Source organism: Poecilia reticulata, chromosome 8, assembly GCF_904066995.2.
Source record: "Poecilia reticulata chromosome 8, P_reticulata-male-v2, whole genome shotgun sequence".
Classification (NCBI taxonomy): domain Eukaryota; kingdom Metazoa; phylum Chordata; class Actinopteri; order Cyprinodontiformes; family Poeciliidae; genus Poecilia; species Poecilia reticulata.
Window position 1 is genome coordinate 21,278,308 of NC_088837.1, and position 15,061 is coordinate 21,293,368.

Here is a 15,061-nt window from a genome sequence, read left to right on the forward strand (position 1 = left end):
TCTGGGCCACTTGGCATTCACATCTGCACTTGAACCGCAACAAACTAAGATGCAGGTTTTTAGGTGGATCAAAGTTTGCTTTTTTTTCTTTTGGTATGCATCAGAGTTCAGACTTTGTAGGAAAACAAACTAGACTTCAATTAAAGCAAACTAAATGCACTCTGAGGAACAATACAAGCATAGTGCACAGACTTGAATGGTCCACATGGTAGAAAACGTCCTAACAAAATCTGATGTTTCATGCTTTTATTTCTCTCTCTATGTTTCTGTTTTAGTGACAAATTGTGGCCTTACTGCAAGCTCCTCAAAGCACCACAGGCACCTCATTTCTAAGCGCCTCCTTCTATGGCAGCCTTGAATCAGTAATGATCAAAACAACATACAAAAACTCAAAATATCTGAAGGGGGCAAATGAATGAGGATGCTGCAGCGCTCCATTTAGCTTGGCATAAATGGAACTTTAACTGTGGTCCAAACCGATTTACATGCCTGGAAGCTTGTTTTTTTTTTGTTTTTTTTCACAAATAATTCAACATGCATGAGTAGTTACTAACATCGCAGTTATGTACTTGTGCACAAGTAAGAGAAACTCTGTCTTGTTAAGGAGAGATGCTTCTATTCAAAGAAAAAAATATCTGTCATATTTATGATTTTTTTTTGTTTTGTTTTGTTTTTGTTGTTGTTTTTTTTTGCTTCCTGGGCTTTCAGCTGAAGTGCAGAGTGAGATTGAACGTATCTTTGAGTTGGCCCGAACCCTCCAGCTTGTTGCTTTGGATGCAGACACCATCAACCATCCCTCTCAGCTGGCCAAGACCTCCCTGGCTCCCATTATTGTTTATATCAAAATAGCCTCACCCAAGGTAAGAGCAGATGTTATTTACAATATTTCATGTTTTCATTAGAGCGATCATGTGGAGTGCTTATGAGCAACAAGTGTCTTACTTGCAGTAGTGTCATTACCTAGCAACCCTAGTCAAGCTCACTCAAGTTACCTAGCAACCCAACTCAGCACATTTGATGAGCTGGTTTTACTGCTGTATGCGTTTTACAATGGCTGCTAGAAAAGACAAATGTTTTGTTGCTAACTTACCATTTAGAAACCACTGCTGCATTCTTGTTGGTTGTGCAGGTGGCTCCAGTTCTGCTTTTCAAAGGAGCTCAACATAATCAGGCCTGACCAGACTAAAATCTCATTATCTAAGAATGTAATGGACATGTTTTGTTTAGGCTGTGTGCCAAGCACAATAAGTCACCTTCAAGACCATTTTTACATTTGGATGAAATGGGGACATCTGGCTGCACATATGACTTTCCTGTTAGCTTGGCTACGTTATTATGATTTTGATGCATGATACCTAACTTCAGCAAGTGGCACTTGTTTTGTCATTCAACTATGTTATCAATTCCCTGCAGGTTCTCCAGAGGCTCATTAAATCCAGAGGGAAATCCCAAGCCAAACATCTGAATGTGCAGATGGTGGCAGCTGACAAGCTAGCTCAATGTCCACCTGTGAGTTCTGCTTCATGTTCCTCCTACTTTCTCATTTTGCTATCACATGTCTTAGTCTAGTACATCTCTATCTGAAAAACCTTTTATGGGAAAAAAGATATATATATATATATATATATATTAATATATATATATATATATATTTTTTTTTTTTTACAATATAATGATAATTTTAAGAAAAATATGTAAAAAGCGCTTTGTTGTTTTTTAACAAAAGTTGCATACTCCAGCCTTAAAGGTGCAGTATGTAGCTTTATAAAACATGTTCTTCTTCCTGAAAAACATTTTTCTGGGAAAAGAAAATACGTTTTTTACAACATAATGATAATTTAAACAAACATGTAAAAAGCATATTTTTAAAAAATAAATAGAATGTACATACTGCAACTTTAAAGAAAGATAGCATAGCCCTTTTCTAAAGTTAGCATAGCATCAGCACTAAAGCGTCATAGCAAAACCTTTATCTGCCCACCACTGGTAACTAGTATTGTGAGTGCTACCTGTGTGTATAATTTGACCCTCTTCAGATTGCTGTGGGTGTAATCTGTAAATTTGTGATGGTTGCTGTAGATTTTGACTCTTTAAAATGAATAACTTCACAGGAGCTGTTTGACATCATCCTGGATGAGAACCAGCTGGAGGACGCATGCGAACACCTTGCAGACTACCTGGAGGCCTACTGGAAGGCGACACACCCGCCGAGCAGCAACCCTCCCAACCCTCTCCTGAACCGCACCATGGCCACGGCGGCCTTAGCTGCCTCCCCTGAGCCTGTCTCCAACCTGCAGGTACAGGTGCTCACCTCTCTGCGCAGAAATATGGATCTGTGGCCTGGTATGGACGGTGCAGTGGCCGGCGAGGGGAAAGAGGATGAGCATGCTGTCTGAAGTCCAGCAGCAAGGAGCGGGTTGTGGAGGAGCGCACTCCAGTGACTTGACCCAAATCCCGCCTGAGCTCTGTAAACGTGAAGGAAGAGTGCCGTGAAACCCTGTTTATTCTGTACATAAAACACAGGACAGCAGCGAAGTACAAGTGTTGGAGTATGGAGCAAATTTCTCACATATAAACAGCAAATTTAAAGAGGCAGTATTATGTATTTTCCAGGAATATAACACCATTTTATAGCACAGCTAAGTAACTATGTTACTGTTTTTTGTGTTAAAATAATATATATATATCAAATATGACTTGAACAAAATTTGACTTTGCAATTTAATGTATTGAAATTGGACCTCTGTCTCTTTAAAAACTCCTGCTCTTTCTGAAACTCCGCCTTCAGGAAGTCATCACAACGTCGCTCCACTGCTAACCCCATAACAAAGTTTATATCAGTTTGTATCATTGAGAAGTAGCTCGAATAATGACCGCAGCAGTGGCTAATTCCTGCTGGCTAGTCTAAAGGATTTGAGTGGAGCTGTTCTGTGAAATGGAAGCTTGGAAACCTGAAAACAGAGCTGCCTTGAAGGCGGAGCTAGGTCCACCCAGGCATTTTGCACAGCTGAATGGTTGCCACGGAGACTAAAGGATTTCTCAAACATGCATAAACGAATCAAGGCAACACTTTGATGAGGGAATGACATTATAACACGATGTAGAGCTGAAAAACGTTGATTTTACATAATACTGCCCCTTTAAGAACACCTAGAAGTAAAATGCTGTCTCCTCAAAACTGTGAAAGAGACCAGTCCAGATCCCTCTGCCCTCGAGGCCCCTTCCATTGTAAAATAAGCAACAGGCTATCTACAGGCTATATCTGCTGCCCCAGCCTTGTTCCCCCCCCCGCCTGCCCCCCCCCCCCCCCCGTTAGCTCCGTGGCTTCGTTTCTCCTGCTCTGTGAGGAGAATCCACTTTGCTGTCCTCCTCCGTGTTGCCATGGTACCGGTCCTGAAAACAGCAAGTCATATCCGCCTCTTCAAATAGAAAGGGCTCGGTTTGGTGGAGGCCGTCTCTAACGCTCTGGCCAGTCCAATTGATCTGCCATATGTGTAATCGGTTTTCTTGCTTCCTTTCAATCACTGCTGGTTACTCATTAACCGTAATAACCTGCAGCCAGAGTGAGAGCCTGGCTTCTGCATGATGATGTAACACCTTGCAGATCTCTACTATAGAACATAAATGATATATATATTTACAAGAGAGATAAGGTCAGAAAAGCTACAAGTAGATATTTTATTTACATAAATCAGATTGAACATAAAGATGATGCAGAATTGGCCTGGATAAGATCAGGAAGGTGTTGGTGGGTGTTTTGCTATGGCATCAATCAGCCAGTAGGGGGCACTGTTGCATTGGTATATTCTGTTGTTTAAAAGGTAAGTTTCATGACTTCAATTGGCAAAATTAACATTTGCAACTGAGTAAATGTTACACATGTTTGCACTTCAAACTAACAGTGCCTTGCAAAAGTATTCATACAGCTTCGATTTGTATTTGTCACTTTTCCACAAAGCTCAATGTTGAGGTAAAGTAATGCAAGAGTTGACACTTTTTATGTATCTAAAAATCTGAAAGTGTGGCAGAGGGTCTATTCAGCTACCTGGCATCACAATGTAATGAAAACTGGAAGAGAAATATGATATTTCTTCTACTTTGAAAAGATGGGCTACTTTATATTGGTCTGTCACTTTAAATTTCAATAAAATACATTGAAGTTTTGGTTGTAAAGTGACAAAATGTTAGTAAAAACATCAACTATCCTGCTATGCTTCCATAAACATGATAGTACAGATCTACAGGCTATATTAGACATGTCCACATTTTTTATTTATTTTTGAGATTTTAATCTGCTCACTTCTGTCTATTTTGAGCTTCTTTCAGATTAAGCTGTTTTATGGCCTCTTATCACTTTAAATCTAAATTAGCTGCTGCAAAAAGATGCTCAATTATTCAGCCTTACGTCTTTGAAAAGGAGAAGTAGAGTCTCCAGCACAGCCAACAGGAATGTAGCGAGTGGTTTCTGGAAGGCAAGTCAACAACAAAACTCTTCTCTTTTCCAAACACCAACAAAAATTAACTTATTGCCAAAAAATGTGTGGGTGTGTTTTTTAGCTCTTGGGCTGATTTAAGAAGCAGTTGAGACCCAAATGGAAGTTCAAAATGTAAATTTTGCTTAATACGTTCCCTTTACATATTTTTCAAGGTCCTTGTAAAATGTTTGAGGAGACTAAACAAAGGATTTTGTTTGTATGCTGGTGTTGCTAACCCTGCTGGCTCTCTACTCACAGTTTGGTTTGCTGTTTGTGCATCTGCATGTCCTCTTTTGGTTGCATGGGTGTGACTGGCTGCAGGGTCCGTACCTGGTTCACGGTGAGCAGAAGCGCGAAGGGGGTCTCACAGAGTGCGGTGGGAGCAGCACCCTGCATGACTACGAGACAGACTTGGGTGGGAAACCTCAGCAGCAGCAGCAGCACCAGCAGCAGGCTTACCTGCGCTCATCCCGCGGCCAGCTACGAGGGGGCAGCGGGAGAGGCCTTTCCCGGCAAGACACCTTCGACTCGGAGACCCAGGGCAGCCGAGACTCAGCCTACACTGAGGCCGGTGACTCCTGCATGGACATCGAGACTGACCCTTACGAAGAGCCCGACCCGTACCGAGGTGGTGGAGGCAGCCGCCTTCACCTGGCGCAGCATCACGGTCGACAGGCCTCCTGGGAAGATGAAGGAGCCGAGCCGGATCAGGAAAACCTCAACCACCCTTCGATGCCGAGCCAGACACAGCCGCATGGACGGGCCAAGCTGAGGGAGCGTTACTGCCAGGACCCTGTGGACACAGGGTCCAACATGAGCCGTAACAAGAACCAGGACGACTGGGGGAAGGATGTTTACATCCGCTGAGTGTTTGCTAGGAAGATGCAGACTGAGGACTGAGGGAGAGGGGAGGATTCTGGTGGTAAAGGAACTGAAGTGTGGGTTTGGGGCCACACCTGTCAGGCTTACAAAAATGTGTTTACATCCCAGTAAAATGTAAAGATATACGCCACCTGCCAGATGCCATTCTCATCAACTTCTTCTTGCAAATCCACTGATTTATGTTTAGAAGAAAAAGTACAGATCTGTTTTGTTTTTCTTTTGTTTGATTTCTTTTGTCAATACTGCATGAATATCATGGGTTTCTATGCTGACAGCACAAGTGATCTGTCTGACCCGATCTCTCCTTCAGTTGTAGAGTGTGAAGGCTGGTAGGACTCTGGTCTGTCATGTCTGTCCTCTGCAGTCTTAAACAGGGTCTAATGTCACTAGCCGCGTTTCCATTACAAATGTGCGCAAATCTTTGTCTATATTCTGCTAATATCGGGAGAAAAAACACAATTTTGTAATTTCGGCATTTCTGTTTAATAAAAAATGAAATTGTGAATAAGCTCATTCAAGCGATAAGTCATAAAAAACCATGACAGAGGAGAGGTAGGAGTCTTATTTAGGCGTTGGAGCGACAAACCCCAACTACATAAGCAGAAGAGATTCAACACTTTTGAACGACACATCATTTTTTATGAAGTGTGCCGATGCACATTGTGAAAATAAAAAACATCGTCCTCCTACCACTTCCTGTCGTCTTCTTCGACGTTTTCTCCAGTAGTAACATCCGGCTGTTCGTCATGTGACTCGTGTGACGCGAAAGACGTAATTCGATAGCGCCAAAGCTTTTCATCGGGAAACGTTAGTTTTTTCTTAATTGACGTGTTTATTTTCGTAATTTCATTTTGCGCAATTTTGTGGTTAATGGAAACGCAGCTAATGTTCCCATATGTATATTGTCAGGGTTTCTCTACATTTTTCGGACTCGCAGCTTTTCACTTCCGGGATTTCCTCCCGTACTGGGGATCCAGAAGTCGTGAGTCTTTTGCCGCCTCTCTCTTATCACTCAGACCTTAAAACGCTGATAGAGGAGTTGCCATATTTTAATCCAACTTAAATCGTCGCTACACTCATGACAGCTAGATCACAACAAAGATGTTTACTACTTCTTCTTCTTCTTCTTCTTCCCTGAGCTGGTTCAGCTTTCAGCATTAACCTGCGGCGCAACAACACTTATAGTTGTGAGAATGAAGTGTCCTGCCTTAGTCGCTCTCACCCCAAAACACCTTTATTTCAAGAAACCTACAATCACAAGTGCCGGAATGTCTTGCCAAGCCATGTCCACCAGCGGGTGGGATGTCTTAACTCTTGTTACACTCGTTTTCATACCGTGTCTTTGTCTGTCTGTCTGTCTGTCTGTGTGTGTGTTTCTCCTGGATAATCTGCAGCGTAGCCCAATTATCTCGTTTAGTTCGCACCAGCCTCACCGACTGCATTTCAGGGCTATTGCTCACATCAAAAGTGTTTTTGTGTGTGAGGTTAATCACTCCCAGCTTCCACTTAAATTGCGAGCTTGTCTGACATTAAACACCACTCCCTTCTTACTCCTGATTTCTGTCTGAATTATTGTTGATTTATTTTCTCCCTGTGAACATTTTGCTGGGTTTTTTTTTTTAATCTTCAGCTTCTGTGAGGTAGTAGGAGGAGTATCATGTTGTGGGGAGGGCCGGGGATAGGATCAACGTTGGTCTTTACTGAGTTATCTATAATTGAGAATCCATGAATGTCTTCGGTGGGCTGCTTTAGCCCGCCTCTGTCTTCGGTTGAATAAATAAATATTAATGATCAGTAAATAATGTTATTGTTGCGTTATCGCAATTGTTAAAATGATGAGATAACATGTATCATTGGTGCCTGATTGTAGCTACATTTTGCTTTTTCTGCCTTTCATTTTTAATCTGTGGATAAATTCGTATTTTAATTAAAAATTTAATTTAAAAATGTCACTGTGTCTCTTAGTTCACTGTTTTTCAAATTGGGGGCCGCAAGGGGGCGCTAGCAGGGCGTCAGAAAGTTACATGAAAGATGAGAAAGAAAAATGTAATCTGCTTTTCAGTCATGTATAAAATACAATTTAAAATAACTTACAGAAGATTGAAAAAATAGCCTTTATTGAGCCAAAGTGGAAATATTTAGGAAAACGTTATTTGTTGTGCTTATCTGACTAGTCGGATTTAACTGCAAAAAACCCCAAACTGTGGAGATTAAATAAAAAATATAAATAGAAATAATACATATTTTCATATCAAAAGAAGGGACATCAAAATCAGATTAAAAAAGTTATATTACTTGATAAACATAAAATCAGAAGATATGGGGCTGCATTTATGCTAAATAAATGTAATAATGTGTGAATAAAATGAGGGAAAAAAATTAAACTCAGTGTTTCTTTACATATTTTGTAGTATTGTCTGTGTGTTAGCTAAAAGCTGAAGCTGGAAAGGAAAACAAACTGATCTTAAATCTCATATTTGTCATGGAGCTTTGCTAGATACAGATGTCATCGTTTCCACATTTCTTTTTAGGGGAGGCTTTAACCAAAACAACTAAACTAGGCGTCACACCAGGCAGGACTTAGATAAGAAGCACGTTCAGAGTGAGAATATGCAGGATGTGGTATTTTTATTCGTGTGCAGTGTTCTTTTCATCTGCAACCAGATGACATTGCATGAACGGAAATTGCAAAGTTGTGGTTTACATCGAAACATTAGCCTTACATCAGTGAGTTGAAGCAGCAGAAATGCAAACGGTACACATCACAAGATCTTTGTGGTGTTATTTTTGTCTTTATATATTTTATACTCTTTATACTTTTATTGCAAGTATTTCTTTGTTGTTTTGTTTTTTACCACATCCCAACAACAAACTCCACTGTGTTTTTTTCAGTCCAAGTCTTCAAATCCAATTCCAGGTTTCGAGGTTCAGTGTCCTAACTTTCCCCCACCTGTGCTAAAACTGTCATTTGAAAGTAACTAAGGTCTACAAAATGTAGATATTTATTTCTATGTTTAATGAAAATGCCGTATTTATTTATTTTTTAGAAACAATTCCCTTTCACCTGGAAAACTATAAGCAAAAAACAACTGTCTAATAAAACACAGACGTATGATTTCTGTAGAAAAGGGAACTGGAAATCATTCTACACCTGAAATGTAAATTTGAACAGCATCCTATTCCGATTGTTTTCTGTTTTTTGTTTTTGTTTTTTTTGCCTGGATTGCTTTTGTGCATATTCTTAGCAAGAAGATTGGGATATTGGTTGTTCATGCTTGAAAAATATGTTGCTTTATTTAGCCCAGCTTACCAAATGGGAGCACTAAATTAATCTTGATTAAATATCAGAGGACGTTTGTGGTCCGAGTTACTATGAAATGGAAATACAGTAATATAAAACAACATTAATAAAAAATGTGGACTTTCTGTTCCAGCTCCCACTTTTATATTTTAAATTATCTTCTTTTTTTTTTAAAGCAGGAAATATTCCTCAGTAAGATTATTTTCTTTATAAATGGCAAAGTGTGTTCGATAGAGAAGCAAATGTATTTGCTAAATGTTTCTCTTTCACCTGGACAAATATAAATAAAACACAATTTTCTAACAAAAGATAATAATCCACCAATTATTATTGCTAGTATTGTTATTTTTGTTGGTTGCGCTGTCATACTTGGGGCGAGAATGTCTAAAGTTTGTCCCAGGGGCCGTTTACGGCACCTTGAAGTGACTTTGTGCACTCCTTGATGACTAAATAACCTTACAAAGAAATGTTCACTCCTTATTTTCAACCATGTTTTTCATATTAACTCAATTTCACCATAAATCGTACAGCAAACATCCTTGGATTTTTCTCAAGAGTAGATTTTGGTGCACTCAGCTAAAAAAAAAGCAAAATAATAATGAATAAATATAGAATAAATATACTGCACCAACACTAGAGTAAAGGTAACATGTTACTGGCAGTGTGTGGGTACACTTTACTTAATGCAGTGCCAGAAAAGTTAGAATTGTGGTAAGATGGGAGGTTTTAAATACAGTAAAATGCCCACCACAACAAATAATAATAAAAAAAAGAAAGCCACATGTTCTTTTAACTTCATAATTTTAAGACAACTCTATAATAAAATCCCAATAAAATCACTGAAGTTGTGGTGGTAACATGAAAAAGTTAGTAAAAATCTAAAACTTCACATATTCAATAAATACAAAGTTTATTTTTATTTCAGTTGTTGGAAATCACCCATAATCCTAAAAAACACAACAGCAGGTAATTGGACTGGAATGAAATTTTACCTGGGAGTTTTAGGAAAGGAAGGCAAACTACATGTTGAACACATACATTCACTTGATTTAGCTTGTTGTAAATGTTGGCAACAATAAAACTTTGTAATCTGTTTGATAAAATTTAATGAGGAACACTTATATGAACTGCATGTTAGTTCCAGGAAATCCCAGGACTGTTCAAAAAGTTTCAGGGGAATTCTTTTTGATATGTTTTTGCTTTCTGTTTACCAATGTTCCTCAACAACACGGTGTGGGGCGGGGAGCGCAAACTGTATCACTTTCCATATATGGGATGGAATCGTCATTACGTCGATGGGTTGCGCCGGTTAGCAGGCTCCGACGTGAAGGTGCCTTCAGGGACCCACAGCCAATCTCAGATATTTAACTACATGACAAAGTGTTCAGGTGCGTTACAGTGCGATTTTTTTTTTTTTTTTTGGGGGGGGGGGGGGGGGGGTTGGCATATTTAACTTTTATTTTGGTCTAAAAATGTTATATCAGCTTAGAAAATTCAAGAAAGAAACAATCCAGTTACAATTACAATGTAATACAACCTGATTCTGGTATTTCACAATTCATAAAGCTAGTAAATTGTATTTAATTCAAACGTTAAGATCTGTTCGAAGCTACATTTTTAAAGAAAATGATTTAGAAAAGCTACTTAGGGATTGCTGTTGCTTTAACTTTCACCATTAGATCTGACAGTGAAACAGCTCCAAACCTTTTGCTACCACCACCATACAGCTAGTACATAAAAGCCTTACTTTGAAAACTTAAAGTCAAAAACTTCCATTTTTGTCTCATCTGACCACCAACATTTCAATGTTGGTAACTGCAAACTTTAGTCAAGTTTTAAAATGACTGCTTTTTTTGGGAAGTATTTCTTTGTTGGTCAGCAACCTTTCATAACAGGTTGATGTTTATGCTTTGGTCGTTTTTCCTGAAAATCCAACCTCAGTATCTTTCACATATGAGGTCTTCTTGACAAGGTGAGGAGACATTTAAATGACAAGCACTATCATACACTTTTTGAACTGATTATCTCGATTTAAATTAAGTTCTCAGTTAATTTAAATCTACAATTCTCCTTCTTACATCTTTATCTAGAATAAATTACATAAAATTAAAAGCTTACAGGTCTGTCACGTATAAAATATAGACATTCTCAAACAGTAAGCACCTTTTATTTTTAAAAAAAAATAGGTCAAATTCTTTAACATGCTGTGAAAAAGTAGTTTCCCCCTTGCATATTTTTTCAACGCTGAATTAAAGTCAGCATTAGGTGTTACTTACCCAGTCATATCATCAAAAATGTGTACTTAAATAACATTTTATCATATTAAGCTTAAGGCAGAGCTATGTACGCTTTTATGTAACAATCTACAGACCTTCACCTGTTTGTGTTCCAATATTTCCCACTGCCATTTAACGCACCACTTCAGTGAAACACCGAGGATTTTTTCAGAGGCGCCTCCCACTATCGCAAAAAGCGAAGCAGAAACCGGTATAAGATGCCGAGACAAAGCTTCGTGAGTCACTCAGGTGTTGATTGAAGCTGAAGTTGCTCTTCTTCAGGATTTGTTTTGTATTCAGCGCTTCATTTCATACGCTTCCTAAACATACTATCATGGGGTTCCTGTTGTCCAAGATGATGGCGGTGTTCGGAGACAAAGGTAAAAAACTGTTTCCATTTTTGTTTCCATATAATCTACCTATATTATAATATAACAGATGCCATTTTTACATTGTTATTTCTTTGTGATTAAACGTTTTTGGGTATGTGTTTTCTGTATGTGTATGTATTTTGTGAGTCCAAACATTTGAAACTGCTGCTGTGCTCTGATACCATCCTGTTCAGTACATGTGACGCATCTGTGCCTTATCTCACCTTGATCTGTCTGTTGCCAGAACTGGCAAATGTGCAACGCATTCGGTTTGAGACTGCAGAAGTATATTTGACTACATTTGTTTTTCTCTTGCAGAGCACAAAGTCATCATTGTGGGTTTGGATAATGCTGGGAAAACAACAATCCTCTACCAGTTGTAAGTGATCTCAGAACCTCATGCAGATCTAGTCTGCTCTTGAAGTTGTTTTTGGGGGCCTTATTTGAAATGTCTGTAATTTCAGCTTGACGAAGGAGGCCGTTCACACGTCACCCACCATTGGCAGCAACGTTGAGGAGATAGTTGTCCGCAACACGCACTTTATGGTTTGGGACATCGGAGGGCAGGAGAGCCTGAGGGCCAGCTGGTACTCGTACTACTGCAACACAGAGGTACAGCTTTTGCTGCGTTTCACAGGTTGAAAATTAACCTCCTGAGTCTCATCCAGGACAAAAACAGAAAGCGTTAGAGCTGACTGATGCACTACTTTACAATTTATTGCTCCTATATCTGTGATGTAACGTACTATAAATGGTTGCCTTTCCAGATTGTCATTCTGGTCGTGGACAGCACTGATCGTGAAAGGCTGACTGTGACCAAAGAAGAGCTTCACCGTATGCTTGCGCACGAGGTATTACTTTACTTTAAACCTATGTAATAAATGACGCCTTATTTCTTTACATAACTCCAATCCAATGCCTCAATAGCAGGTGTTTAAAAATAACTTCTTTCACATGAATCTCAAATTTTCTTTGTATTTGAAGGCTTGACGTACAACTCTTTTGTTTATTCTGCGAGTTTATGCCACACGTTTGAAACACACCCCCGCCTTCAGCGAGTGACTAACTGTGTTGTGAAAGCAGAACAAATTCTGACAACCCATGACACAACGTGATGAGGAAGTTTCCTTTTCGGCTATTTGAGTCAGCGTCTTAAAATGTCCCGCTGAGACAGCTTAATGCTGGCGTCTGTAGCTGCGTTTCCACTGCAAATGTATCCAAATCTTGGTCAATATTTTGCCGATGTAAAAAAAAAAACAACAACAAAAAAACACAGAATTTTCCAATTGTGGTGTTCCCATTAAATAACAAATGAAATTGAAGTCACATGTGAATAAGCTTGGTCATGCGATGTTGTAAACAGTTACACGTGATATTCTTTGTTCAGCCATCAGAAGAGACGCTTGCGTGTCATTCAGGTGTTTGAGTGAAAACCCCCGTAGACTTGGGGGCGTCTACATGAGCCGCGTTTTTGGAGAAGTTGCAGTCTTTGATTTTACTTAAGAGCTTTTGATTTGACACACAACGTTTTATGAACTGTGCGATGCTGTGAGAGCAAAAGACAAACAAGAAAACCAAAACAAACCATTATCCCCCTGCTACTTCCTGTCATCTTCTTTGTTGTTTTCACCAGTAGTAACATCCTGCTGATGTGAATACAGTGCTTCCAATGCATTTTTGTGAAATACATCTATTTCAATGCGGCTGAAAAACCACCACATCCTATCACAAAAAAAATCAAATTTATTTTTGCAATTTCAATTTAATCAATTTTATGATTAATTGAAATGCAGCTACTGTTGATGTATTTGAGTTCAAATTTGATAACATTCCTCATTGGTTCTTCTCTTGTTTTTTCCGTGCAGGACCTCCAAAATGCTGCCATTCTCGTTCTGGCTAATAAACAAGACATAAAAGGCTCGATGACAGCAGCGGAGATCTCCCAGTGCCTCACGCTCGACTCCATCACAACGCACTCCTGGCATGTCCAAGCCTGCTGCGCCCTGACTGGAGAAGGGTGAGTACACACCTCAGTTTAAGCCAGTAATACCAGATTTAGTTTTCCACCTCTTATTAACATGCTCTTTCCTTTCTCCTCCTGCAGTCTTCCTGCCAGTCTGGACTGGATGAAATCGCACGTTGTGGCAAACTGATGCTCCCTGGGGTGGATCAAACTTCTCCGGAAAAAAAAAAAACTGAGCCAACTTCCTGTTCTACAGGCTGCATTGTCAGTATGATTTACAGTGTCTGGGCTGGTGTAATAGCGTCTGAGGCAGAGCCGACTCGCCGCTCATGCGTTGTTTTCATGTGGGAGTCTGCAAAGAGCTGCTTCGATTCCTTTAGAATCACATCAAACAAACACCTAAAAGGTTTCAGGGCTGGTTTTTTATTGTTATTATTGAAGATCTGTGTCGTTGTACGTTTATATTGCATTTGGGGTATCTTTGATTGTTTTCAATCTTCTTAGAAAGACACATAATAATGCAATCCCTTTATGCATTCATGAGATTTCTCAAGTGTTGTTGTGAGACAACATAACAACTGATGTTTGTCAACCATCATAATCAAGGAAATGACTGCAAGAAGATAGTTTCTTGCCTAAATACAAAGCTTAAAATAGCCAAAACTGTGACTAGACCCAACATCATCTTACCATCACGCCCAGTCAAGATGATGGTAGAGGTGGCTCATTGTTTAAAAACTCCTTTATTATTAGCGGCGCCACTTATTGTGGAGGGTGCCTTAGCTGTGAAGCTGCAAACTAATTGCCCTGAATTTATTTTGTAGGGTGTACAACTTGGTGCCAATAAGTTTTAAATCTATACTTGAACAGCAACCTGATAAATAAGATTTGTCAGCTTTTGTCTATATTTATAATGTAGAAGAATATCGTAAACTCATTTTGACCTTTGACTGTTATTTTTTCAGTCGTTTACGTTCTTTCCATTTTAGAATTTTAAATCCTTTTCTAGATAAAGCACTTGCCTTTTCCTATGTTAAAAGCAACTTTTCATGCACATTTTAGCAGCTGCCTGCTATAACAGTTAGCCTCTAATGAAATTAATGTATGTTTACACGATAAGAAATTCCTGTGGCCTCTTCTTTCTCAGTCACTCTGCAACATTGCAGAGTGACTGTTGCAGAGTGACTGAGAAAAACTCAAAATTGAGTTATAATGGTAGATTTTGTATTTTATGTCACTTAATACCAGCAGTTTTTATCTGAAGGTGTTTTTATATGTATCAAAGCTCTCTAGTTTTATTCTGTATATTATAGAATATACTATTTCCTGGTTGGGAAAAGGAGCTGGCTGCTAAAGAAAATATGTCATATTTAAAATGTAAATACTGTATTTTGTAAATTGTTTTTGAAATAAATAATATTGCAACTTTCAAAATGGTGTGTGTGGGTTTTGGGGACTACTGTTGGACATCCACATTTAACTATATATATATATATATATATATAAAATACTAATGAAAATGAAACAAAAGTAGTGTGCTTAAATAGCTCTAATAATAAATGTCTATCCTCCAGAGAGGTATTATTCCTGTGCTGTTATTCATATACAGGTAAATGACACTTGTAGCTCTATTTGAAAGGTGTTATTCTGATTACAGCTTGATTGTACAATGAACTCGATTAAAAAAAACGCTGTGCTTTAACAACAGAAAATGCTACCGAAGGGGGCATCCGGATTTGAACCGGAGACCTCTTGATCTGCAGTCAAATGCTCTACCACTGAGCTATACCCCC

The 15,061-nt window shown here is 39.0% G+C and overlaps 2 protein-coding genes and 1 non-coding gene across 5 annotated transcripts in view; 2 read left to right on the forward strand and 1 right to left on the reverse strand.

The window, feature by feature from the left end:
- Positions 1-7,309, forward strand: part of cacnb1 (calcium channel, voltage-dependent, beta 1 subunit) — a 45,337-nt gene extending 38,028 nt beyond the window's left edge. For all 3 annotated transcript variants that reach the window (XM_008416970.3, XM_008416972.3, XM_081610212.1), the window contains 4 exons: positions 709-860; positions 1,414-1,509; positions 2,112-2,297; positions 4,797-7,309. In XM_008416970.3, coding sequence (XP_008415192.1) covers positions 709-860; positions 1,414-1,509; positions 2,112-2,297; positions 4,797-5,342 — 980 coding nt within the window. In that variant the 3' untranslated portion in view covers positions 5,343-7,309. The remainder of the gene's footprint in view (positions 1-708; positions 861-1,413; positions 1,510-2,111; positions 2,298-4,796) is intronic.
- A 3,770-nt stretch (positions 7,310-11,079) lies between these two features.
- Positions 11,080-14,702, forward strand: arl5c (ADP-ribosylation factor-like 5C). Its single transcript, XM_008416967.3, has 6 exons — positions 11,080-11,314; positions 11,624-11,684; positions 11,770-11,917; positions 12,073-12,156; positions 13,171-13,322; positions 13,410-14,702. The coding sequence occupies exons 1-6, from the start codon at positions 11,269-11,271 to the stop codon at positions 13,456-13,458; spliced, it is 540 nt and encodes a 179-aa protein (XP_008415189.1). The 5' UTR covers positions 11,080-11,268; the 3' UTR covers positions 13,459-14,702.
- Positions 14,703-14,989: 287 nt separating this feature from the next.
- trnac-gca (transfer RNA cysteine (anticodon GCA)) lies at positions 14,990-15,061 on the reverse strand. Its single transcript has one exon. It is a non-coding gene; the product is annotated as a tRNA-Cys (tRNA).

Coding starts and splice junctions, on each gene's coding strand:
- arl5c (XM_008416967.3), top strand. CDS start 11,269: ATGGGGTTCCTGTTGTCCAAGATGATGGCGGTGTTCGGAGACAAAG. Junction 11,315..11,623: donor GGCGGTGTTCGGAGACAAAG/GTAAAAAACTGT, acceptor TTTCTCTTGCAG/AGCACAAAGTCATCATTGTG. Junction 12,157..13,170: donor ACCGTATGCTTGCGCACGAG/GTATTACTTTAC, acceptor TTTTCCGTGCAG/GACCTCCAAAATGCTGCCAT.